Here is a 24273-nt window from a genome sequence, read left to right on the forward strand (position 1 = left end):
TTTCTTTTTCGACGAGCCAGCAACGACAGAACAGCGCGCGCGCGCGCGCACACACACACACACACGAGATCCCCGCACTTCCTGGTTCACGCTCAACCCGCCCCACATAGCTGGCCAAACACATGCCTGCAACAGCGTTGAAAACTTCAAAAAAATAAGCAATATACATGTAATATATTCTCAAGCATTTTCAATAAAGAGTTTCAACAATCACGCCTCTTAATTTTACAAACAGTAGACGGCATTCCCTCTAGAATACTTCAGCTTGGCTGCCAACAGATCGACACAGCGTAATTGGGAGCGTCGGCGCCATGTTCCGGACGAAACCAGGAAGTGCAAACAGGAAGTTACAGCGCGGATGTGACGTCGTGTTTCACAATGATTTTACACAGTATAACAAGAGAAATAATACTTTATACTCCTGAAGCACCTTGTGCACCGTTCGTAGGGTGCTGTAAAAAAGGAGGTATTATTTAATTTGTTGGATTTCACGTAACGTCACCGCTTACTGGCGGATCAGTACGGTGGCCTGTGACAGACATACATAGATGATTTCAGCCTCTATCGCCCTCCTGTGGCCACTTTGAAAACACACAAACGTCTTTTTGAAGTGTACTGTATTTTGGACTAACAAGTATACGTATGTTGAAAGCACACAAATGACACATGATACAGATAACATAGCCAAGGGTTGCATAAAAGTAATTTTTAAGGAGAAGAAATTCAAGAATTGAGGCCCTTAATTAACATCCTCCCTCCCTTACTGTAATTTAACAGCAAAATTTTTTAGAGTGCACCACTACAACACTTTGACACGTCTTCATTTATCCAACTCCCATAGTACACAACATTCCAGCTTCCAACCTTCCACATTCCACACTGTAAAAAAAAATCAGTAGTTTTTATGAAAAAAAATGGCAGCTGTGGTTGCCAGAATAATCCTGTGAAAATTACAGTCGAAATGCAAACAGTCTTACAGGCTAAACTGTACATTTTACAGTTTAAAACTGTTACAATTTACAGAAAGAATGCACTTGAATCTTGTCAAACTTGCTAATTTTTTTTGTGAAATCAATATTTTGTTATTTCACGTTTTATTCATGTAATATTTGCAGAAAATTGTTGTTAATTTTACATCAAACATGATTAAACACTATGGAAAAACACTGAGCAAACAACATTGTTTCCTGTAATTAAAAACTAAAAATATTGATATGATATGAATATATATTACTGATATATTTTGCAAATTAAAAACTCAAATATTTATTAAAATGTACTAATTTATGCAGTATTTACAAACTTACTTTACCGCCATATAAGCAGCTTTCTATTTTAATGTATGCATTACATTCTAAAAAAAATTTAAATCATATGCTCAAATCATATTAAATTGATATTGAATATCTGAAATATAGAACCTGAATACAACCATTATATGCAGTGAAAAGCATAGTAAGTTACAACTTTTGAGTCATCTTGCTAAAAGATTAGTGCCAGAAAACACAAAAACATGTATTTCTAGTCTCTCCTGAAATGTATTAATTTTTCATTCACTCATTTTCTACCGCTTATGAGGGTCGCAGGGGTGCTGGAGCCTATTCCAGCTGTCTTGGGGCGAGAGGCGGGGTACACCCTGGACTGGTGGCCAGCCAATCACAGGGCACATATAGACAAACAACCATTCACACTCACATTCATACCTATGGACAATTTGTGGTGGCCAATTAACCTAGCATGTTTTTGGAATGGGGGGGCGGAGAAAACCCATGCATGCACTTTGTGGCCAATATGCTAACCACTCAGACACCATATATGTATATATGTATACACAGTTAGGAGATCTGGATCTATTCTGAGCCCCTCCGGGGCTTTGTCGTCCGGCTTGGATCTCTCTTCACCACGGCGGTCCAGTACTGCAGACACTGTGCCGACCTGCCTGTTGACCTGACGCTCAGACTTTTTCACAAAATCCCAAGATACTGAACTCCTCCACCTGGGGCAAGACCTCACTCCCAACCTGGACGGTGCAAGTAAATTTAGGCCAAGCATAAGTGCAATTTGCTTAATTATGCATTATTTTTCTACCACAATAATAGGTGATAGCCAACCACAAAAATGCAATCATTTCATGTGATTTATTTATTTATTTTAAACGCAATAGAGTGAGGATGCAATTTAGCGAGGGACGACTGTACTGGAATGCTCCCATATCCCTTGTGGGAAAATAGGATCCAGCTGGTAAACAGGCTTGGATAGGTCATCATTATCATACAGTTCAATGGACCAATATTCATATTTATTGGAAGTTATTATTTGTTTTTGTAGTGTTCATCAGCTGAGGCAGGCGAGGCTCTTCTTCCCATGACCACATGTCACTCTTTTATTAACGGCTATTTTATTAAAGGGATGTCACTGATTGGTGGTAAAGGGTCCTGAAACATTACACCAGGGGTCTCAAACTCAATTTACTTGGGGGCCACTGGAGCTAGGGTCTGGGCGAGACTGGGCCGCATCAGGTTTTCCAAAAAAAAAAATCAATTTATTAAAAACAGAAAAATGAATAAACTTTGCTTTTGTTTAAATTTTCTACAAGAAAAGCTCGGATAAAACATTCCACTGTTCTCAAATATCTTACTTTTTATTTTTCCACACAAAATAAGATAAATAAAATAAATAAACTAATCAAGAATAAAGAAAATCATTCAATCAGTAATAAATAAATAAATATTATAATAACAATAAAACGGCAAATAATAAAAAGTTAAGAAACCACATATAGTTGGTGGGTAGACAAATTATTTTCTTCAGATTAAAATGAACAAAGCATTATTAGAGCCCTGTAGACATGACAAAACACGACTATAGTCACATTTATACTCTTTTTATTTACAACATATTGCGCAACTGCAGGGTCTTGAGACACATGCTAACTCGCAAACTAGAGAGCTAGCGACCTAAACGGTAGCCTTCATGTTATTTCCTTTAAACTTAAATAGCCAAAAACTTACCACTTCAGGGAGGATAACTATTAACAGTTATTTAACCTTTAACATGAACATTAATCAAACGTAATAATTTTTTCTGGGTATAGCAAAATGACCAGACAAAGATCCTCTATATAGTAAGCGCACTTTACCATTTGCAAAAATGTTGGTCAAAGATCCTCTAAATGACAGAAACGCTCTGCTGCAGGATGCTTTGATGTTTTCAGGAAACTATTCCAAGATCCTATATCAACAGGAGCTCTGTGCTATTTTAAGGATTGTTTTGCTTGTGTGTGCTTTGCTGTAGTCAAAGAGCCTCTCTATAACAGGAGCACTCTGCCGTTTTCAAAAACCGATCTTCTCTATGATTGGGGCCTTTTTTTTAGGTAGCTAGCCAATAAGACAGGAGGACGGTTTTTCAAACATGCCAGTCCAAGAGCCCCTATACGACATATGTGTGCTTTGCAGTGTTTAAGGATTTAACTCAAAGATCCTCTATGGGACATGAGGGATGTTCTACTGAAAAATGGCAGAATTTGTCCAAAGAGCTACAAGTTGAAAGTGTGCCTCCAGGGAAGGCAAGTGCTGATGCAAGTGCTGCATTTAGGTGCTTGTGTGATGCTGCGTCTTTCTGACAAACAGTGTTCCTCTGTGACCTCATCAGGACGGAAAGGCCTGCAGAGGCTGAGCGCACAGCGACCGACGGAGTCGAGGGGAAGAAGCAACATGTTCTCACCTCCGCTGTCTGTGATATGAATGCTGGCAGGTGTCCCTGCACATTTGCTTTGTCGTCAGCGCCTGGAAGCAAAAGTGCTGACCACTCTGTAGGCTTGATGCCTCCAAGGACATCAGGAGTCCTGGTTACATTTATGTAATGATGGAATTGTGCTTCTGGTGCCTAAGATAAGCCAATAACAGTCATTTGTGGTGTTTAGCTGGAAAACAACATGGTTGTCCTTGTACAGCAACAATAGGCTCATTATAGCAATGCTAAAACAACACATGTCCACAAGTACACAGATATTTACATATCTTTATAGCCTTTTGTCCATATGCAAATGTATGAAATGTGGGGGGGGGGGGGCTTCCCTACACATCTTAAAATAAATGATGCAATTATCCATCAGCTACAGGCATAGCTGATGTCCCACTCCTTAATGATAAGTTGCTGTACATGATATGGCATATATTATGTCAGACAGTAAAAAAAAAAATAAAATGAATAGCATAGTATAGTAGTACAAGAAAAATATATGCTATTTAAAAATGAAAAAAATGCATTTTTTTACATATTGAAAACAATAAAAAAGTAGATATTGTTCCCCGTGTTTTTGGTGGTTTCCCTCAACACAAGCAGCTTTGGTCAAACAGCTAGCATGTCACTCTGTGTTTTCTCTTGCAAGAACGTACTAAAGCGATAAAGCTCCTGTGTTGTTGCATCTCCAGATGGGAGTAGCATCAGCAACGCATGAAAGTCTCCCCTGGAGAGCCGCGTAACTCTCGATACATCTCCACAGAGCTCTCTTTTATTAACGCAACAATCGCTGCCTGCTCCTGAAACACTCTGCTGAATGGAAAGATGCTTACACAACACACAAACATTCAGAATGCTGTACATATGTTAGCCAAGATGCCTTCAGGCAACACACACAAAGACACATCCGCACGGTTTCTCCTTACAGATTACCGCGCACATTGGAGTGTTTCCCACAGGACTGTAATAATAATAATAATAATCTGTGGTGACAGTTTGATGAAATCATCATACGTATGTAATTGTTGATTTGTATCATTAGAACGCTGACATTATCTTATCTATAAACAGAACATGACATTATTGATGTACCAGTTGTTTCATAGGAGTGTTGGTAAAATTCAGGGTTTTCTGGTTTCCATGTAAACATGCACAGATAATATACAAGTCATTGCATCCAGAATAGTAATATTACAGTCATGTCCTGATAAATAATCCACTGTATGAAAAAAAAAGGCATCACCAAATCTGTTTGTGGGCAGTCCCCCGTGTTGCAACGCTGTCCTCTCACCCGATTAAACCACACTTCCCCGTCTTGGCTCTTTTTTTAGGGGGGGCAGGGGGTATGGCAGAACGTTTTCAAGATTTGGCCATCACAGAGTGCTCGGCTTCCTTCCGTGTGCTTCCGCTTCCACAGCCCCGCAGGCCTTGGCGGAAGTGGATGGTGAACAGACCGTAGATGACGGGGTCCAGGCAGGCGTTGAAAAGGCCAAAGATGAACAGGATGTGGGTGAGCGAGTGGGAGATCTTCCCTTCCAGGTCGTCGGGGAAGAACCAGTACCACAAGCCCAGCAGGTAGTACGGCGTCCAGCAGACAATGAAGCAGCTGACGATGACGATGCTCATCTTGAGGGTTCTCATACGTGCTTTGGGGATGTTATTTATGGAGCAGCGCAGATGAGGCTCGCTGGGAGACACTACGGGGCGATGAAGTGGGATAAGAAGAAATGTGAGCACGTTGGATATACTATACGTACAGGAGCTCCCCACTGCCGGCAGCACTCATGCAGCCATCTATGCTTGACTGAAGGCTTCCTACTCCCTTGTTGCACCAGCTACTTCAACAATAACGGCTGTGTGTTGACTCGTATTCAGTGGATAGTAAACTGCTATACAAGCTGTACACAGACTACCCTAATTACCTCTAAGTTGACTTTCTGGAGTGATATTGTGCTTTGACAAGCTGCTGAGACTCACGGGTGTGGTGTGCCATCTTCTTGGAGATGTAGATGAAGATTCTGGTGTAGCAGGTGATCATGATGGACAGCGGCAGCAGGAAGAGGCAGCAGAAGGTGAACATGTTGTATGCCGTCTCCTGCCCGTGCGTGACAAAGCTCCCCCTGGTGGTGCACTGGGTGAAATTGGCTGGATAGGTGATGGTCACGTTATGGAAAATGAACATCTGCAGATGAGAAGCTAAAGTGGTCATTCCGATCACATTATAAGTCAATAAATCGTTATGCAATGGTCAGTTCAGTAGAGATCGGTACTTCAACAGAAACCGTTCACAGCAGAGGAGGAATACGTGCCGACTGACAAGCCTTTCTGGTCTTTATGTCGCCTTCCCAGTCATCTGGTCTCACCTGTGGGATGGAGAACAAGGCGCTCATGGTCCACGCCGCAGTCAGCATGAGTCTGTTCCTCCTGGGGGCCATGCTGACAGCCAGAGGATGGAGGATGGCCGACTGTCTGTCCAGACTGATCACAACGGTGACAAAGGCGCAGGAGTACATGGCCTGCAGCTTGAGGAACATCAGCACCCGGCAGGCCAGGTCGCCGGCCAGCCACTGGACGGTGATGTTCCACACGGCGTCCACTGGCATCACGATGAAGGTGACCAGCAGGTCGGCCGCCGTCAGGTTGACGATGAGCACTCGGACGTGGGACTTTCGCTTGTGGACGCTGGCAGCCCACAGCACGGCCAGGTTGCAGAAGGTGGAGACGGCACACAGGATGAAGGTGACGATCACTCGAACTTTGGCCGCCGTGGTGAATGTGGGCAGCTGCGGCATGTCCGCCGGTGTCCCGCTACATGGTGGGGGCCGCCAGTTGCTGGTGCCGTTAGTCTCGGAGCTCAGCATGGGAACTTCCCAGCAGGAGGCGTTCATGTTCTGAGCCTCAGGTCTGCATTGTTTCCAGAAGACTGCACTCTACTGCGCGTGCATGGAGATGGAGCACAGCTAGATGATCATTTCGTCTGAACGCGTCATGGTGGATGACGTGGAGTCTCGAGGGAACATCTCTGCTGCTCTCCGAGCTGGAAAGAGAACATCAGTACCAACACCTGACAACTACACCCCAAGCACCCCCCCTCTGTGCAAGATGATGGTGATGATGGAGAGGCTTGTTTTTTCTCTTTGACAGTTATTGAATGAAGTCTTGAATGATAACATTGATGTGATTGGAGAAATACTTCTGAGGACAGTGCCTCAAATGGGGCATTTGTATATTTATACACAAAGTATTTTGGGTGCACTTTTACAGGCGGGGGCTACATCACGGATTTCACTCTATTCTATTATGAATATTGGAACGTACTTAGCGGAAATTCACTTATCAAGGTTGGGTTTGGAACCATTTATCCACGATAAATGGGAGATTACTGTACAGTGATGGCATAGCAGACATGCAAGTATGCCCCCTCGTGGCTGCAAGCAATTTTGCGATGTCATCAGACTAATCGGTTTGGTCGTTCAGTAAGTTTTATTTTCTTTTGACACAGGAAAAGTACAAAATTTAGAAAGCAAATTAAATATATCGATGAGAATATTTGGTTAAAATAATAATAATAATTATTATTATTATTATAATAAGGGCAAACACAAGAATAAACATATTGTTGTGCAAGGTTTGAGTAGAAAGCAACCGACCTTCTCTCGGCGTCCAAGTCCGGCTGCAGGATGATGAAAAGGATGAAAGAGAGAGGCTGTCCGAGCACTGTCTTCATCACGCGCACATGTGCACGTGCACATTTGTTCAGCTGCTTTTTGTCCTCCCTTGCGCCGCTGCGTCAGCCTCAGTAGGCGTGGCCACGCTGCAAGGTTTCTAAAATTAATAGTAAGCGTGTGCAATGTCTTCTTCCGGTGTGTATTAATGCAATGAAATCAGCATGATGCAAAAAAATGTTGAAGAAAAATGCAAAAAAGTTATTTTTATTGTTTTTCTTCTTCGCTCTGCTGCTCATCCTCTGGAACACTGGAGAGAAAGTGTCAACTCATAAACAAGTTTGCTGTTTTTAAGGACCAACTGCAAAAATGCATATTGAGATATCCTACATGATCTTACTGTTTTTTGACTATATTGCTGATCAAAGATCCTCCATATGACAGAAGGGTTGCGCTGTTTTATTCTGGACAGACTATAAAAATGCTAGCTTAAAGGGGAACTGCTCTTTTTTTGTAAATTTATATGAAACATTACATAAAACTTTCCCTTTTCTGTGCATTCGAGCGCGAGTAAACGAGTTAATATGAGCTAGTGTGTATTTTAACGCTAAAGCCTTCACCAAAAAAAATAGCGGCAACGGCGTTCTATTTACATAACCAAGCTACAGCGATATTGAATATGAAAATCTATATTTATCTGGCGGGCTAACGAGACGCCTCGCGAACCGCTCGTGTCACGGACGGAAGAGCGGATACCCAGCTCTCTATTTCACTTCGAAGACTCCACAAGATGCTGTTAGCGGTTTTCACTTGAGGACTGGACCACACGACTTGTGCTGGAAGACACAGCCATCCCAAGGAGAGCGGACATCGTAAGTGTTGTCGCTGTATCTTCTATCTGTATCTGTTATATGAGCTAAGCTAAATGCGGCATGTGAAACCTATGCGCCAAGGAAAGGAGTTTCAGTAATGTTTTAAATCATCAAAATATGGCAAGATACTATAAGTATTACATGTTATCATCAATATAATTCTTGCACGACCACAGCATGTATATCAAAACAAAACAAACTCTGTTAGAGGGCTTCATCGTCGAAATAGGTGCATTCCAATGACGTGCATTGTTAGCTAGCTTTCCCCAAATGTGCAGTTCCCCTTTAATAAATGCAAAAGCTAGTCAAAGATCCTCTATTAAGGAACACTATGTTGGCCTACTGCAAAAAAACTAGTCAAAGATCCTCTGTTTGACTGGAGTGGTTGTTGTTTTTTTAAAAGACTATAACAATGCTAGTCAAAGATCCTCTGTATGGCAAGAGGACTCTGCTGTTTTCAAGTATTCATGCAAAAAACACTAGTCAAAGATCTATGTGACAGGAGCACTATGCTGTTTTTAAGGACTTAATTCATTAATTCGTGAAGTGCGTTGCTAGTTGTGTGTGTGTGTGTGTATTATCAGCTGTTCAAAGTGCGTGTGTGGTGTTTTGGGACGGCGTCCAAGCAGGTCGTGCTCCCACCAGCTCCACACATGGTGCTCTCATTTTTACGTTAATCCACAGAAAGCGTGGCAGAAAAATTATAATCTTCATCTTCCCATCCTCATCCAGAAATCAAACTGGCGACAGCTGCCTGGGTTTTTGGGCCACGCAGGTTGAGGAGCAGCACACCTCCAGCCAGTGACAGCTAATAGGAAGTGAAAGGTAAGGAACGTTGGGAGTTATGGTCTTCCCAGCAGACGGACCCTGTCCTAAAGTGCACGCCTTAAGTGCACCTCCATCAAAAATAGGTCACGTTTTGATTTGATTTGTTGCATGTTGCACAAAGACACCTGCATCAGCATTTTATCGCTACATTTCAACTTCCCCTCGATGAACCGCAACTCCCCGGTACTTGTGCAGCCACCATGCTCGACTGTTGACAGTTAACACACCATTATTTTGATTCTTCATTGTGCTGCCAGCTATTACATAACGACATTTTAATGACATACAACATCTGTACTAGCTGGACACTGGCTACTCTACTAAATAGAATGCAAGGTTTCCTCAGAGAGCCATTTAGGTCATTTTGTGGCAATTATTTCCATTTCCTTTTTTTTACGGTCATCATGACATGTAAGCTGAAGTTTTTTTTGTGGCTTGGTGCCGTATTTTTCCAGTACTGACTTTTTGAGGTACTTTGTATGTGTAAGAGGCTTTTATCATTTTGCGTATCGAACAAGTGGGCACATATTTGACCTTTTTCACTGAGCAGGCCACCACAGAATTGATTCACTTGTTCGTGGGAGTCAAGCTCAGTCGGCTCTTAAAACCAATACTAGACTGTGTGTAGTATGTGTGTAGTATGTCACACTGACAGCGGGAGTGTGTGTGCCGGAGAGGTGCTTTGGGAGGCCATGAAAGCTGTCACGAAGCCTGTTATCTTTGCATCAGCAACTACGGTTGTATGATCCAGTGGCTACCGTCACGTGTGCATTATTTGCAGAGAAATAAATATAGCAAACAAATATCCGATCATATGTTCAAGATTTGAGGCTGAATTTTAAGCTGTAGCAACACACACGACGCATAAAAAATCATTTGCAGCTTTATTATCTATCACATATTTGCAAATGATAGAGCAGTGCTTCTCAAATAGTGGGGCAGGCCCCTCCTGGGGTTGTGTGAGAGTCAGGCAGAGGCTATACTCGATAAAAGTGTACTGAGTACACACATGGTGTATATGAAGTGTTGAGGGAACTCTCACAAGGTTAACAGCACCCTCGTGTGGCCAGAAATGGTGATGAATTGACATGAGCTTACTCTCTCTCTCTCTCTCTCTCTCTCTCCTCTCTCTCTCTCTCTCTCTCTCTCTCTCTCTCTCTCTCTCTCTCTCTCTCTCTCTCTCTCTCTCTCTCTCTCTCTCTCTCTCTCTCTCTCGCTCTCTCTCTCTCTCTCTCTCTCTCTCTCTCTCTCTCTCTCTCTCCTCTCTCTCTCTCTCTCTCTCTCTCTCTCTCTCTCTCTCTCTCTCTCTCTCTCTCTCTCTCTCTCTCTCTCTCTCTCACACACACACACACACACACAAACACACCTAATATAGGCAATAAAACGAGTGTGTGGGGGATCAGCTGTTAAAACTGGTGGTGATGATTCGCTGAGAGGAAGTGTCTCCTGATGATGCGGTGGCGTCAGTTCGGGACTTGCAGGTCAAAGCCAAAGACCACAAGAACACCAAGACACCTTAAGGGAGGAAAACAAACACATGAGATGCTTGCAAACAAACCAAAAAAACAATCACGATTGTTCATGCGTGTGCTGGCTGACCCTGCAGCGAGTTGAGCGTCGTGAAGACGTAGATGCCAGGCACGGAGACGTAGGTGGCGCTAGACAAGCCCATTGGTAAACCCAGCACGCAGCTGAGGCCCAGCACGGTCACGGAATCCTTACACAAGCGGCTGGCCCGACCCTTGCTGGATTTCTCCCAGCCGCCGCGGAAGGCGCCACAGCTTGAACACCACCAGGCCCAGCATGCAGGAATTAAAAAGCACCACCAGGCTGGGGAAGGCCACCGTGGTGATGTAGGTGACCACTTGTCTGTGGGGGAACTGGCTGCTGATCCAGCATCTGTGGGTTGTCATTGATGCGCATCAATAGAGTAAGCCATACTGTATATTATATCATATCTATATAGCCAAGTATATAAAGAAGATACAAATAACATAAGAATGAATATATAGATAGAAAATGGTAGTAAAAAGTTAAATTTATATGATACATTAATAAATAGCAAAAGTAAAAAAATACAAAAAAATGTAATTAAAAATGACACAACTAAAAATACATCATACATGATAATAAAAATAAAAAGAAACTATTTAAATTAATCAGTGAAAAAGAAATAAATACACCCCTGTTCATAACTTTAAGGCGGCAGGCATCTACTGTCTGTTCCTTTTTCGAAATTTCCCTCGCGGTCCATCCCCAAATGTTCTCGTGCTGAAGAAGACGAGGCCTTGGAAGATGTCTTATAACCCTTCACCCACAGATGTCGTCTGATGGTTATTGGCCCGCACCCGGCGCCAGTAACAAGCTTCATTTGGACCGAGGATGGTCCCGTGTGTTGACAGACTGCCAATGGGACCCTCCCGCTAAGGGTTGCTAACATTTTCCTGGGTCTACCACCTCAGGCTGCTTGAAGAAGTTTCAAATGACCGTCTTATGACGTCCAACCTCAGCTTCAATGGGACGCTGCTAGAGGCCTTGCTTATGCAGCTCAACAATCCCAGCGCGTTCAGAGAGAGAAAGCTTTGCCTTTGCCATTCAGAGATCATGGCCGTGTGAATACCTGACACTTTTTAATCAGGAGTGTATTATTCATGTGATAGTCATGCATATAATATTTACAGTATGTACTTTATGTATAAATATATATTTGTAATAATTGTATCATAGTATATGCCTTCTGCCTATGTGGCCAACCAAATTAAGAGAAAGTGTTATGTTTGATGCTGGCGTCCCACTACATGCATAAAAACACAGGCAGGGGTGCAAAGCATGTGGGCTTCCTTACAGCTGCAGCGTTGAGGTGTGATTGTTGGCGTCACGGAACTCCAGCTTGTACTTCCCGTAGACACCCGAGACGCCACAAAGCAGAGTAATGAGTGTGGGCAGGCCTGATGGGAAAGACAACAATCTTTGATGCTGCACTTTGAAATGGCGCTACTCAGCTGCTGGTGTGAAAGTCATGCGTGTTACACTACTTCCTGTACTGTGGTCTACAATCAACTCATCATCAATGCAGGCAGAGCAGTTTGCTGCTTACCGCTATTGCAACATTGGTTCTGGGGCTGCTGTGTTGGAGCAACTTGCTCATAAACTAGCATGTGGTTTTCCTTCCCGCTTTCTCATGTACTCCAAATCATTATTACAGTAAAAAAAAGTATCTTGCTATATTCATCTCATCATTCATTCATTCATTTTCAACCGCTTATCCTCATGAGGGGCACGGCGTGCTGGAGCCTATCCCAGCTGACTTCAGGCGAGAGGCGGGGTACAGCCTGGACTGGTGGCGAGCCAATCCAGGGCACATATAGTTTATATATAGGAGTTTGCATGTTCTCCCCGTGCATGCGTGGCTTTTGTCCGGGTACTCCGGTTTCCTCCCACATTCCAAAAACATGCTAGGTTAATTAGCCACTCCAAATTGTCCATGGGTATGAACGTGAGTGTGAATGGTTGTTTGTCTATATGTGCCCTGGGATTGGCTGGCCACCAGTCCAGGGTGTACCCCGCCTCTCGCCCCAAGACAGCTGGGATAGGCGACCCTTGGATAAGCGTTAGAAAATGAATGAGCTTTATTCGAGCCCTGCAGATGGAGAATAACACCCCTACAGTTACCGTCCACGCAGCCTCTAGATAGCAAGCTAGCGAGCAAAGCATTTAGTGTGGAATTTAATTCTTCTAAACTTAAGAAGTGAAGAATAACAAAACATGAAGCCATCAACTTACCACTTCCACACAGAATGGGAGGAGGACACTCTGCATCCATGGTGCAATGTAGGGTAAAGTAATAAGGTTGGATGTCTCATCTATGTAATATTACTGCAGCCTAGTGGCGTACTACAAAGAGTACTACAAACTAGTAGACCACAGCCTATCACCAAACAGCGTGAATTCATCCATTACCAAAAAAGGCAAGATAAGGAGGGAGTGCTAATGGAACACGACGCTGAGAAATGAGGGCCGATATTGTATCGCATGAGAACTTTTGAGGAGCATGGTCTCACCCCAGCCCACCACACTCAGTTTGAGCAGGTATCTCCTGATGTAGATGTTGAAGACTCGCACCAGCAGGAGGTAAAGGTGGAAGCCCTCCAGAGCCGACCAGCTGACGGTGGCCAGCAGCGACCAGTGCAGAAGGAGGCCCAGCGCCCGGCAGAACCAGTCCGCCTCGTTCTCCTTCAGCCTCCAGGCCCAGAAGCTGCAGAGCAGGAAGCTGAAGTGCAGGCACAGCAGCGCCGCCGTCAACTGCATGTGCAGGCCGACGGCTCTTTCGGGCTGCTGCTTGCTGTCAGACACGGAGATGCAGAATTTGTCTAATCAGCAGCTGATCGCCCCATCTCCGGGTGAACCAATGGAAGAGCAGAATAGAAACCGACTGCAGGCAGATGTAGATGATCAGACTGACGGCCGTGAAGAAGACAGAGAGCGCTGAGCCGACGTAGGTGATCAAACTCAAGTTGAACGCATCCTCTTTACTCAGTGAGACATCAGGGTTCTAGGAAGGCAGGAAGTGCTGCAATGAGTGTTACGTTAGTTTTACTCCCAACCCCATAAACTCCAAATACTGCATGATAACCAGCAAGGCCTTCTCTGCTGGCCTAAACCTTTACCAGAAGCACTGCCCTGCATTTCTAGCTTAAATTACGTCCTGTTTGCTGCTTTGAATTCTATGAACAACAGTCCATTGGAGTTGTCTGAACTTTGAATCACCCAGCCGCTCTATTTATGCTCGTTACATTTGGCTGAGCGCCATCTTTCCAAGCCTGTACATGAAGTTAGCGTGTTAGCGAAGTATGCGTGGTGCGGAGTGGTTATGTTATGCTCTGCTTCATTGTGCGGCTTCCATTTACCACGAGTACTGCAAAGAAGCTCAGGTGGTTGCAATGGCAAACAAAGTGACTTCCTGTGTCGATGGTGTCACAGCCATATGTGCTCCAGTCACCTAGAAACAAAAAACAGTAAGTAAGACAAAAGTAAGACAGCGGTGTTGTTTAGCCAATCAGAGCACGTGGTCCACCTGTTCCTCCTTCCTGGCTCGACTCCTTCCAAAACACACAAGTCCCGTTGCCCACCTGAAACGTTCGTCAAAGTCAGAGCACAGCAGAGCGTGACGTGTCCCGGTGGGTTGCTTTTACCGATTTGTTGTGTTTGAAGGTCAACGTGATGGGTTCCCGGAGGTTCTGGAGCGGGTATTTGCCCACATGCACGACCAGGACGATGCCCCCCAACACTGCGCCTGCAGGGGGTTGTTGGACTCTTCTGCCTTGTTTTCTCCTTTGAGGCTACACAAAGAGCAGAAGGAGGTTTCATTCAGTTGTCATCTCACGTCCGCCTTCGTCACTTCTGACCTTGAAATGTGCGCTGTCCAGCACAGTCGCCACCACCAACACCTCTGGGTTAGAATCGGGTCCTCTGGCTCTCTGGAGGGCCGATGACGGCATGCGGATGCCGTGTTCAGCAGTAGGACGCACCTCCGTCTGACGAGGCAAGGAAAGAGTACAAAAAATCTGCATGGAACCAACGTATAAAGTGGTATGTTTGCATGTAGCATGTAGCATGGTGTGGAATAATTAGCCACGCCTCGCATTAGCACATGTTCCGAGTTGACTGTTGCTTCTCACCTCATTAGATGGGTCAACTTTAAGAAAAATGAAGCCGGGCTTCCCTCGACGTGCTGGTGTGCATCGTACAATATGTTCCGTATAACACCTACAAACACACAAAACTGACATGATGGATTATACGACAACATCATAAGAGGAGAGAAGGTCATGAAGGAAACACTTTCTTCCACATTTGACCCTTATAAGGAGGCTTCACCACATGTCTTAAAAAGACGCCTGGATCTAGGCCAAGTACTCGTCAGTCAGGTGAGCTGGAAGTTTATAGCGTGTGTAAAGCGCTTCCAATGCTGCCACTTCTGTATCTTGCATATGATCATTCTCTACCAATTCTAACTAATTGTGTGTTAATATGGAGAATGACTATAAACATATAATCAATGAGCATAATCCATAATGCAGCTTATAGAGAACATACAAAGCCCCGATTGTTGACCTGGTCAACAGCTAAAATTATGCTAAAAATGCTAAAAAGAACGTATGTGGAGTGAAATTATGGAATGGATGGAGTAAAGAAGTCAAGGAATGCAAGAAACGCTGATTACAAAGTACAAGAAGGATCCTGAACCATGGGGAATTACGATGCTAACCACAGAGAAACATCTACGCTACAACATACACACCTCTACTTCATTGTAGCTCATTGTAATATTGCTTTATCACTAGCCTTTAGGGTCATTAACCCTCACCTGTGGAATTGAAATGAACAAATGTATCAGCAATTTAGGATGGACATGTGGAACATGTGGAACATGTGGAACATGTGGAACACGGACGTATGCTGCAGTGAAAGCAACGTTCAAGTAAATCACGGTCGGATAAGACCTCTGGCCAGATTTGGCGACACTGTGTGCTGTAGTGGTAAAGAACTCCAACTGTCTGTGAACATGACATGAGTTCTAACTGTGTGTGGTGGTTTTGGTAGGGGTCGGGGTTGCTTTTACAATAAAGATCCCTCTTGTATATTCCTAGACCAAAATCAAGCTTTACCTGGTCCAGGAAACGTCACCTTGCAGGCAGTCAGAGAGGACATTCTCACAGTCTGTCGGGAGGGACAAAGGGCAATAAGCTCAGAGACATGGAGGACAAAGACAAGATGTGTCGGAGCAGCGCTCACTTTTGTTATCTACGCTCTTCACCGTCGGATAGCCGGCTGAATCTCCGCGACCTTCAAAATAAGGCCAAAGTCAGTATGGGTCTGAGCTGGCAGGAAGACAATGTGGAGAAACTCACCGTCGGCGGCACGACAGAAGCAGGAGAGCCAAAGCAGAAAAAGAGGCATTCGTGTTGTGTGAGCCATGTGATGTCCTGTGGCGGTCTGACGCCAGCCAGGAGTTTCACATCTGTATAAAAGATGCGGCGAGAAGATGAGCGCTGGCTCACATAGCAGGAAGTGATGCATGCTGGTGGGGGTTGTTTTTTTTTAGTACTGAAATTGTGCTCATCTTCACAGAGGCTCTGTGGACAGGAACACACCATGACACACACACACCTTTCCACTTGACATGGAGTTTCACCTGAAAAACAAAAAACTCTTATACAAACGGTAACAACATGTACACTTTTATCTGAATGTCAGATAAAAGTGTACAGAGGAAAAGAGGAAGTTTCCAAATATGGGGCGTTTCCCGATTTAGCAAGCTGGACGGTCAACAGGCGCTGGCACTTTGCTGACAAAGTGAAACTCGCACACATCCTCTTCGTGCAGACGCACGCCGGCGTCACTAAATGTCATCCAATGGAAAATGAAGACATCAGTCAGCTTCATGAAGTACCGGGGCGCAATCAACGCGCGTAACCAAGTTATGATGCAATATGATTGGTTCGCATTCTGGGTTAAAGGGGCCTTCCTAAAGGAAGTTTCTTTCCAGACATTTGTCAAGCTGCATACAAAGGAAATCTGCCACACCAACACTGTTGTAGTTGGTCAGGCTCTAGCCCCCATTCAGAGCTGCAGAAGGCCACACCCACGACCCACTACCCACTCCAAGCGGTGAATATGGGAGGATGACTCAGCCAAGTCAGTTTGATGTTGGATCTCATTGGATGGAAATTGGAGAATCTGGCATCAAAGTCAGCTTTGTTCACAAAACAAACTTGTAATTGTGAGATTAAAAAGTCATAATTATGAAATCAAAAATCATAATCATGAACTAAAATGCCATACATTTCAGACAAGTCATAATTATGAGATTAAATAGTCAAAATAATGAAATAAAAATGATAATTATGAGCTAGGGTTAGGGTTAGAGATTTGAGATTTTGAAAAATAAAAAAAAATGCAAACTTGGAAAACAATTGTAATTTTACTCGAACATCAAAAACATATTTAACAAAACTGTTGTATTCTAATGGGAATAAACTTGTAATGTTATAACGACAAATGTCATTTTAGTAGCATACAGCTGAAATATTCAAGACAACATGCATAAAAAAAGTTGCAATATTATGACAAACAAATCAAATTAAGTAGTATTTTTTATTGGGTTGGGGTAATATGTATGTTATATTATGGCAATAAAGTCCAAAATATTATGGGAATAATCTAACGGAATTAGAGGTAGAACATTCACACAGACTATTTATGAAGAAGTAGAAATGTATTTATTTGGAAAAATCATGATAGAGTGAAGCCGTAAAATTGGAACCACGAAAGGGGCGAGGGACGACTGTATTGTATCATTGTTGAGAAAATGAGGCTTAAAAAGAAGGAAACAGAATTTATTTTAAGATTCAGATCTTGAATCTTAAAATAAAATAAAAGCCACTTTTCATGAGTGCTGCTGGCCTACAGCAATGTAACATCCAGGCATTAAAGAGGTCCTGTTGTGCATTTTCCACATTTCTGCCCAATGAATGTTGTTAGAATGTTGTATTCTGGTGTTAAACCACGCCAATGTTCCACATAATGAGGTTGGCTCATTTGGAAGAGATCCCTGAAAGAAGTTTGGGATGGCAACGGCTCCATTCAGCCGGTAACTTCCTTATATGGGCGTTGCACAAGCCGGAATAAATGAAAACAGACCACTTTGAAAATTCAAGGAAATCCGGCTGGAATAGGTGCCGATTCTGGAAGATCTAGAAGGCTTTCTGCGCGGGTTATCGTGTGTAGCTGCTCTGTAGGAGTCCACAACTCAATACAAAGGGCCAAAAATGAGCATAACAGGTCCTCTTTAATGCTTACATGGGACACTGCTCACAGAGCATCGAGATCTTTTCTCTTTGGTGTGTGGAAAAATCCACTAGATACGCCCACACTGACTCTGCTGGCCTTTATGATCAGCCAATACCAAGTTCAACTGAATCAAACTGTTCTACTACAACTTTCACAGTTTCTAACAGCCCGGTACTCTCTGCAGGTGAGGAAACACAAGCCCTGTCCAACATGGTCGGTGTGCCTCGTGTTTCTCACCGTGATGCCTTCTTGTGTGTCTTTTCAGTCCCTTTTGTCCACATGAGCGGTTTGTCCCGAGTGTCTCCCCATGTGCCGAACAAATGTTGACCGATCGCTGAAACTTTTGCTGCAAACAGAGCATGAAAATGGTTTTTCTCCGGTGTGCGTTCTTGTATGTCTCCTCAAGTGTTCCCTTTGAGAGAATCTTTGACCGCACATGGAGCAGATGAAGGGTTTCTCTCCGGTGTGCGTTCTCGTGTGCTTGTTCAAGGTTGAGCGGTCGCTAAAAGTCGCCTTGCAGACCGAGCAGGAAAAGGGTTTCTCCCCGGTGTGTGTTCGTGTGTGTGTTATCAAATTAGACTTGCGAGAGAATTTCTCGCCACAGAACGAACAGCTGAAAGGTTTCTCCCCAGTGTGTCGTCGAATGTGTTTCACTAAAGTTGAACGATCACTATAACTCGTATTGCAGAATGGGCAGGAAAATGGTTTCTCTCCGGTGTGTGTTCTGGTGTGTTTGATCAAATTTCCCCTCTGAGCAAATGTTTTACCACAAACCGAACAGACGAACGGCTTCTCCCCGGTGTGCGTTCTCATGTGCACAGTCAGAGTTTTCTTGTCGTAAAAAGTCCGAGCACATTCCGAGCACGTCACTCGCGTGTTGTCAGTATGACATGTCATGTCAGACTTAGGGGCTTCGTCATCCGTGTCAGGAGAGTATGACTTTGTGTCGTCGCTATCCGACAGTGGCGCTGTGACGCCGTCTCCGTGTGGTCCTCCACAGTACACTCCATCAGCTTGTCCCGTCACATGTTGAGTTGAGCCGCTGCTTTGAGGCTCCATCTCTCTCTTCTCCTCACTTTGACCTTTGTCGTCATCATCTTCACACTTCACAATGACACGGATGACTTGGTCCTCCTCCAGTCCTTCGAGATGCTCTCCCTCCTGACTGATGCTGTGATCGTCCTCTTCTTCTTTAATGTGCGGGGGGTCTGCCTCCTCCCCCTCCGCTTTGCAGCAGATCCTGGTCCCGCCGATGTCCTCCATTGTGTGCTGTATAGAAAGTGTCTTTTCAGTTTCTATGGTATGATGTGGACGTGTAGCGTCTTGGAATGCACCAAATGTATCTTTCTTTGGGAATTGAAAGAACATGGATAAAATAATATATAATATAATATAATATATATATAATAATATATATATAATATATATATATAAAAGCTACTAAGCCAAAAAGACGCACACAAACCTGCTCAGTGTAACAACACAACGATGTTGTCGTTCGCGCCCCTCTTTTGTTTCAGAAACGTCCTCTTCTTTCGCTAAAGAATGCAAATATTTCCCCAACAGCAGATATTGCCTGCTAGAGGATTTGGACTTCACTGCCAACGTTTTAGGCGATAACGCTAACATCGGCGTCTCTTTGTTAGCAGCAAGCAAGCAAGCTACCTCGAAAAACGTCTAAATGCGCTGACATGCTGTACTTTACACCTCGGGAGAAATTATTGATGTTTAATTACTCAACAAAGTTATGTCATTTTTCACAACCGATAAACTACTCAACTACGTAGACTTTATCACATTCATTCAGCAAACATACCACCTCACCCAAAAACATTGCAACCGGAAGTGGCCGGCTACGGCAAAACCACTTGGCCAAACTTCATCAGCGCTGCTCCTTTACCTAAACCCGCCTGCGTCAATTTGATTAATTTAAATAATCGCGCCAAGAGCTTCTGTGGTGATTCTGTAAAAGCCGAAAGAAAAAAACAATTAAATCAAAACATTAAGTGAGTAATATTGTCCGGAAGAAAAACTATCCTTTTAACATAGTAAATAATAGTAAAAGAAACAAACTCTTTCTCTCTGTGTGTCCCTCGATGTTTGGACACGTCCGCTTTAAAGTCAACCACAATGTCTTTTTCCTGGAGACTGGTGATATTTGACAAGTTCGTCCTCATGCTGTGTGCAATGATTGACATGTAGGCCCGCCAATAACTGCGCGAAGCGCGTGGAGGATGCTAGCCAATGGCGGTAGAGAGGGCTTTCCATTCAGCGACAGTGTGAATACAATCAGAACATGTTTTAAATGATTTACGTCCTGAGTTCAAGATAATACCTGCATGACTGAGATTATCTCTCCATTAATGTGTTGACATAAATGATGTACATTGTGGTTTCCCAAAAATGTATTAGTTAATAATCACTATTGACTATGACCTGTAATTGGTTAAAAATGCATATGTAAGTAAATCGTACTTTTTTGGCCAAAATTATGCTTTTTCAAGCAAAATAATGACAAAATGAACTAAAATACAAACACAGTCTAGGACAGGGGTGCTCACACTTTTTCAGCATGCGAGCTACTTTTAAAATGACCGAGTCAAAATGATCTACCCACTACAAAAATGCAAAACATCTATTTATTTTCAAATGTATTGAGGATTATTTGTACGTACAATGTATGTTGATGTACCTTACATAACCAAATGAGCCAATATTGCAAAACACACATAATTAACTATGAACATTTTTTGTAATTACCTGAGTTTACTTTGATGACTTGCACTGAATTGAACCAGCCAGGGATGCATAGTCCGGACAGTAGCTGCTGATAGCCAGCCTCAAGCACACTTCCAAATGTTTATCAGTTATGGATAATATCCGTATCATAATATCCGTATAATATTCCATATCCGTATGGAAGTGATATGTTTTTTGCCTTTTTACTTGGTCCAGCTCCTTCACTCATTTTAGTGACCATAAACTTTAGCGAGGGCTTAAAATCTCGCAATCTGCCGACTAGCTTAGCACTTTGCATCGTTGTTTACGCATGAGCGGTGACCTAAAGGTTAAAATTCAGTTGTCATCTGACTGGTTGTCCTGTATGTCAATCAAGTAACGGGGATGGATGATAGGCTGACATTGTAAGTTCTGCTGCACTTAGAGACGTTGTTTGATTTGATTGGTCGCCCGAAGGGCAACATTCAGTTGTCATCTGAATGGCTGCCCTGTATATCAATCAAGTGACGGCATTGATGCTGGGATGATATTTTTTTAATGTCACGCCGCGATCGACCAGCGATCGACCAGTACCACCTCCGCGATCGACCGGTAGCTCGCGATCGACTTAATGAGCACCCCTGGTCTAGGACATTACCACCGCCATTCAACGTCTGAATGTAGTAATCTCCATTGGTCACTAGGTGTCAGTAATTGCTCAGTGAGACAAGCACCAGACAACAGGCTTTTATTGGAGCTTTGAGATATCTCACAACAGGCACAATAATAATAACCATACAAATAACACGGGTTACTGTTGCAGCCGCAGACCACAACAAGCTAAAACTCAACTCTAAACCCCGGCCTAACCTCCTGTCGGCCACCAATAATTGGCTTATTGGCACTGATTACATGTACTACTTTGAGTGGAAAGGTGACTATAGCGGTGTCATTTCATGTCTAGACGACTCTAATAATGTTCAAAAATGTATTTAGGAGCTTGCAAACAGGTTATCTATTCTATAACACGGCCATTAATGCGACTCCTGCGCACCCTTACCAAGGAAAGCACCCTTAATGGCGTGTAATCGCAAGTGATTGGTCAGTGACGAATGATAGGTAAAACTGGTGTTGCAGATTGAACAGGAAAATGGTTTCTCTCCAATGTGCAACCTCGTGTGTGCTATCAAAGATTCCTTTCGAACAAACTTTTTTTCACAGAATGAGCAAGAAAATTTTTTTACCCCGGGGTGCATCTTTGTGTGATTCCTCAAAATGCTCTTGGTAGAGCATCTTATACCACATACTAAGCACATCAACGGATCCGCCGCCGTGTGAACCCTCATGTGTACCAGCAAGGATGAGTCATCACGGAAACCTTTTTCGCAGACCGGGCAGGTTTTGGGTTTGCCTTTACCATTAGTGTGCGTTTTCGTGTGTGTGCGCAAACATTCCCTTCGGGAAAATCTTTGGTCACACAGTGAGCAAGCAAAAGGTTTCTCTCCTGTGTGCTTTCTCATGTGATAATGCAATCCCGAGCGATGACCAAATCGGGTGTTGCACACACGGCAGGAAAACGGTTTCTCTCTGGTGTGTGTTTGTGCATGTGCTGTCAAAGAATCCTCCCGGGAGTATTTTCTATCGCACAATGTGCACACGAATGGTTTCTCTATTGACTGACACAGAATAAAGTGTTCTTTCAGAGACTTCTCGGAGACAAAAGTTTTGTCACACTGGGAGCATGTGTGACGTGTCATATCAGCTCGAGAGTCTTTATCGTCCGTGTCGAGAGGGTGTGACATTGCGTCATTACAATCTGATAGCGGAGCGACGAGGCTGTCTTCATGTGAGCCTCCACGGTGGTCTCCATCAGCTTCTCTTGTGACAAGTTGCGTTGAGCTGCTGCTTGAAGGCTCCACCTCTGTCTTCTTCTCACTTCGGCCTTTAGCTTCATCGTCGTCGATCTTCACAGGGACACCAGTCGGTGGCAAACTGGTGATATCAGCGTCCTTCAGCCCTTCAAGATGATATCCCTCCTCACTGATGCCGTGTACCAGCGCCTCCTCTTTAATGTGGGCGGGCTGCAGCTGCTCTTCCTTCACCCGGGGGCTCCGCTCCTGCCACTCTTCTTCACTGGTCGGCAACTGCGAGAGGTCTGGAGAAAATAAGACGTACACAGTGTGAGCTGTGACGACGATCGTAGCTTGTAGCATGTCTGACAAAAACCAGCTCGCCAGACGCCGCCAGCCATGCGAGCATGTCAACAAAAATGCCAGAACGTGGAAGGAGCGATCATAGATAAGCTTAGCGTGTCGTCAATTGACTACACGTTTTACGGGCTGTTGTTCATTCTCCCGTGAACAAAGTGAAAGTCAACACAAGCCACATTGCGTATCTGCTCCCATACTGTACATCCCAGTACATTGCGTGGTACATGCTAGGTGTTAGCATTATTAGCATTTGTAGTCATTTTCATAGGTAGACACATATAAAGACTTGGCACTATCATACTCAATGTTAGCATGCTAATGTTATCATTGCTATCATGCCAACATTAACATATTAGCATTTTTATAACTCGACACATACATATAGGCACTATTATGCTGTATTTGCATGCCAATGTTAGCATTGCTAACATGTCAACATTAGCAATCTATAAAATAAATGGATAAAACCTATCTGGTGTTACATGCTATCCATGCAAAGATTCAAGCAGCATGTCATGCACCATCTTGACTGGTCCAGATGACATCAAAGCACGTCAATCTGAGGCCCCTCCCCTCCTCTTGATTCGCTTGCGGACGCTTTCAAAGTTCGAGCGACAAGGTGGCTTCCTCAAAGTGAATTGCACAAACCTGCTCTTTCCAGCTCAACTTGGGGTTGTAAAAGAGCGTCCAGGAGTTGACGTTGTCGCTCGTTCTCCTCTTTTGATCGAGAAAGTGCCTCCGCCGTTCGAGAAAGCTCATCCTCGTAGGCTGATATCGTTCCTTGTATCGCTAGAAATATTTCTTCAACAGCAGCAGTTAGGTGCCGATCCACCAAGGCTCTCAGCAATTGTACTTTGCACATCTTCACACAATCACACGGACACTTGACCTCAACTTAGCGATGTGTCGCAAACATCCGCGTCTCTTTTGTTAGCAGGTAGCAAGGCTTCGGCTTGCCCAGGAAGCTTCAAAGTGACACAGAGACGAATTTATCCACACAAGAATTTAAAATGTTGACTATGCTACGTAACATTAAAACGTACAGAACGGGGACGGAACGAGTTTGTAAGGAGCGAAAGAACGCCGAATTATTTACACCACCTTTCTAACTTTTCCCCATTTCATTTTATGTGACTTCCGGTAGCCGAGGGCAGTTTAGGGTTGGGGTTCGTAGATTAGCGAATTACTGCCTCCCTCGGGTGGGGAAGTGTCATTACACAATGAAAGAAAATGATTAGAGTGACGCTGTAAACAACCTCTGTTAAAATGATTGAAGATGTGATTAGAAGAGAAAAAAGTACGTTTATATGTCCTGAAAATATCTGCGCTATACCTGAAGATTGAAGATCAGGAGAGTAATGACTCCTCCCCACCTGAGGGTGGCAC

General features: G+C 43.8%; 4 protein-coding genes across 4 annotated transcripts; all 4 read right to left on the minus strand.

Annotated features, from left to right (window-relative positions):
- Positions 1-3010: 3010 nt before the first annotated feature.
- LOC131139366 (gonadotropin-releasing hormone II receptor-like) lies at positions 3011-7473 on the minus strand. Its single transcript, XM_058088922.1, has 4 exons — positions 7392-7473; positions 6105-6778; positions 5719-5923; positions 3011-5438 (listed from the first exon to the last, which is right to left on the minus strand). Exons 2-4 carry the CDS (start codon positions 6627-6629, stop codon positions 5101-5103), a joined length of 1068 nt encoding a protein of 355 aa, XP_057944905.1. The 5' UTR covers positions 6630-6778; positions 7392-7473; the 3' UTR covers positions 3011-5100.
- Positions 7474-10410: 2937 nt separating this feature from the next.
- Positions 10411-16717, minus strand: LOC131139501 (adhesion G-protein coupled receptor G1-like). The gene is given in 15 exon segments (XM_058089180.1): positions 10411-10621; positions 10706-10875; positions 10877-11005; positions 11952-12054; positions 13168-13448; positions 13540-13658; positions 14014-14105; positions 14181-14235; positions 14299-14445; positions 14512-14640; positions 14785-14872; positions 15775-15826; positions 15902-15952; positions 16018-16127; positions 16215-16717. Coding segments are annotated over 14 exon segments (1599 nt in total). The 5' UTR covers positions 16085-16127; positions 16215-16717; the 3' UTR covers positions 10411-10505.
- A 658-nt stretch (positions 16718-17375) lies between these two features.
- On the minus strand, positions 17376-19812 carry LOC131139511 (oocyte zinc finger protein XlCOF19-like). Its single transcript, XM_058089197.1, has 2 exons — positions 19425-19812; positions 17376-19228 (listed from the first exon to the last, which is right to left on the minus strand). The coding sequence occupies exon 2, from the start codon at positions 19220-19222 to the stop codon at positions 18221-18223; it is 1002 nt and encodes a 333-aa protein (XP_057945180.1). The 5' UTR covers positions 19223-19228; positions 19425-19812; the 3' UTR covers positions 17376-18220.
- A 1597-nt stretch (positions 19813-21409) lies between these two features.
- On the minus strand, positions 21410-24041 carry LOC131139525 (gastrula zinc finger protein XlCGF57.1-like). Its single transcript, XM_058089214.1, has 2 exons — positions 23536-24041; positions 21410-22832 (listed from the first exon to the last, which is right to left on the minus strand). The coding sequence occupies exons 1-2, from the start codon at positions 23747-23749 to the stop codon at positions 21712-21714; spliced, it is 1335 nt and encodes a 444-aa protein (XP_057945197.1). The 5' UTR covers positions 23750-24041; the 3' UTR covers positions 21410-21711.
- Between the last annotated feature and the right edge of the window lie 232 nt (positions 24042-24273).

The sequence above is a fragment of the Doryrhamphus excisus genome, chromosome 12, assembly GCF_030265055.1.
Source record: "Doryrhamphus excisus isolate RoL2022-K1 chromosome 12, RoL_Dexc_1.0, whole genome shotgun sequence".
NCBI lineage: Eukaryota > Metazoa > Chordata > Actinopteri > Syngnathiformes > Syngnathidae > Doryrhamphus > Doryrhamphus excisus.

Excerpts from the sequence above, each read along its gene's own strand:
- LOC131139366 (XM_058088922.1), bottom strand. The coding sequence starts at position 6,629 with ATGAACGCCTCCTGCTGGGAAGTTCCCATGCTGAGCTCCGAGACTAAC. Across the intron at positions 5,924-6,104 it reads CCTTGTTCTCCATCCCACAG|ATGTTCATTTTCCATAACGT; the intron begins GTGAGACCAGAT and ends TCTCATCTGCAG. Across the intron at positions 5,439-5,718 it reads GAAGATGGCACACCACACCC|TGTCTCCCAGCGAGCCTCAT; the intron begins GTGAGTCTCAGC and ends ATCGCCCCGTAG.
- LOC131139511 (XM_058089197.1), bottom strand. The coding sequence starts at position 19,222 with ATGGAGGACATCGGCGGGACCAGGATCTGCTGCAAAGCGGAGGGGGAG.
- LOC131139525 (XM_058089214.1), bottom strand. The coding sequence starts at position 23,749 with ATGTGCAAAGTACAATTGCTGAGAGCCTTGGTGGATCGGCACCTAACT. Across the intron at positions 22,833-23,535 it reads AGTTGAGCTGGAAAGAGCAG|ACCTCTCGCAGTTGCCGACC; the intron begins GTTTGTGCAATT and ends TATTTTCTCCAG.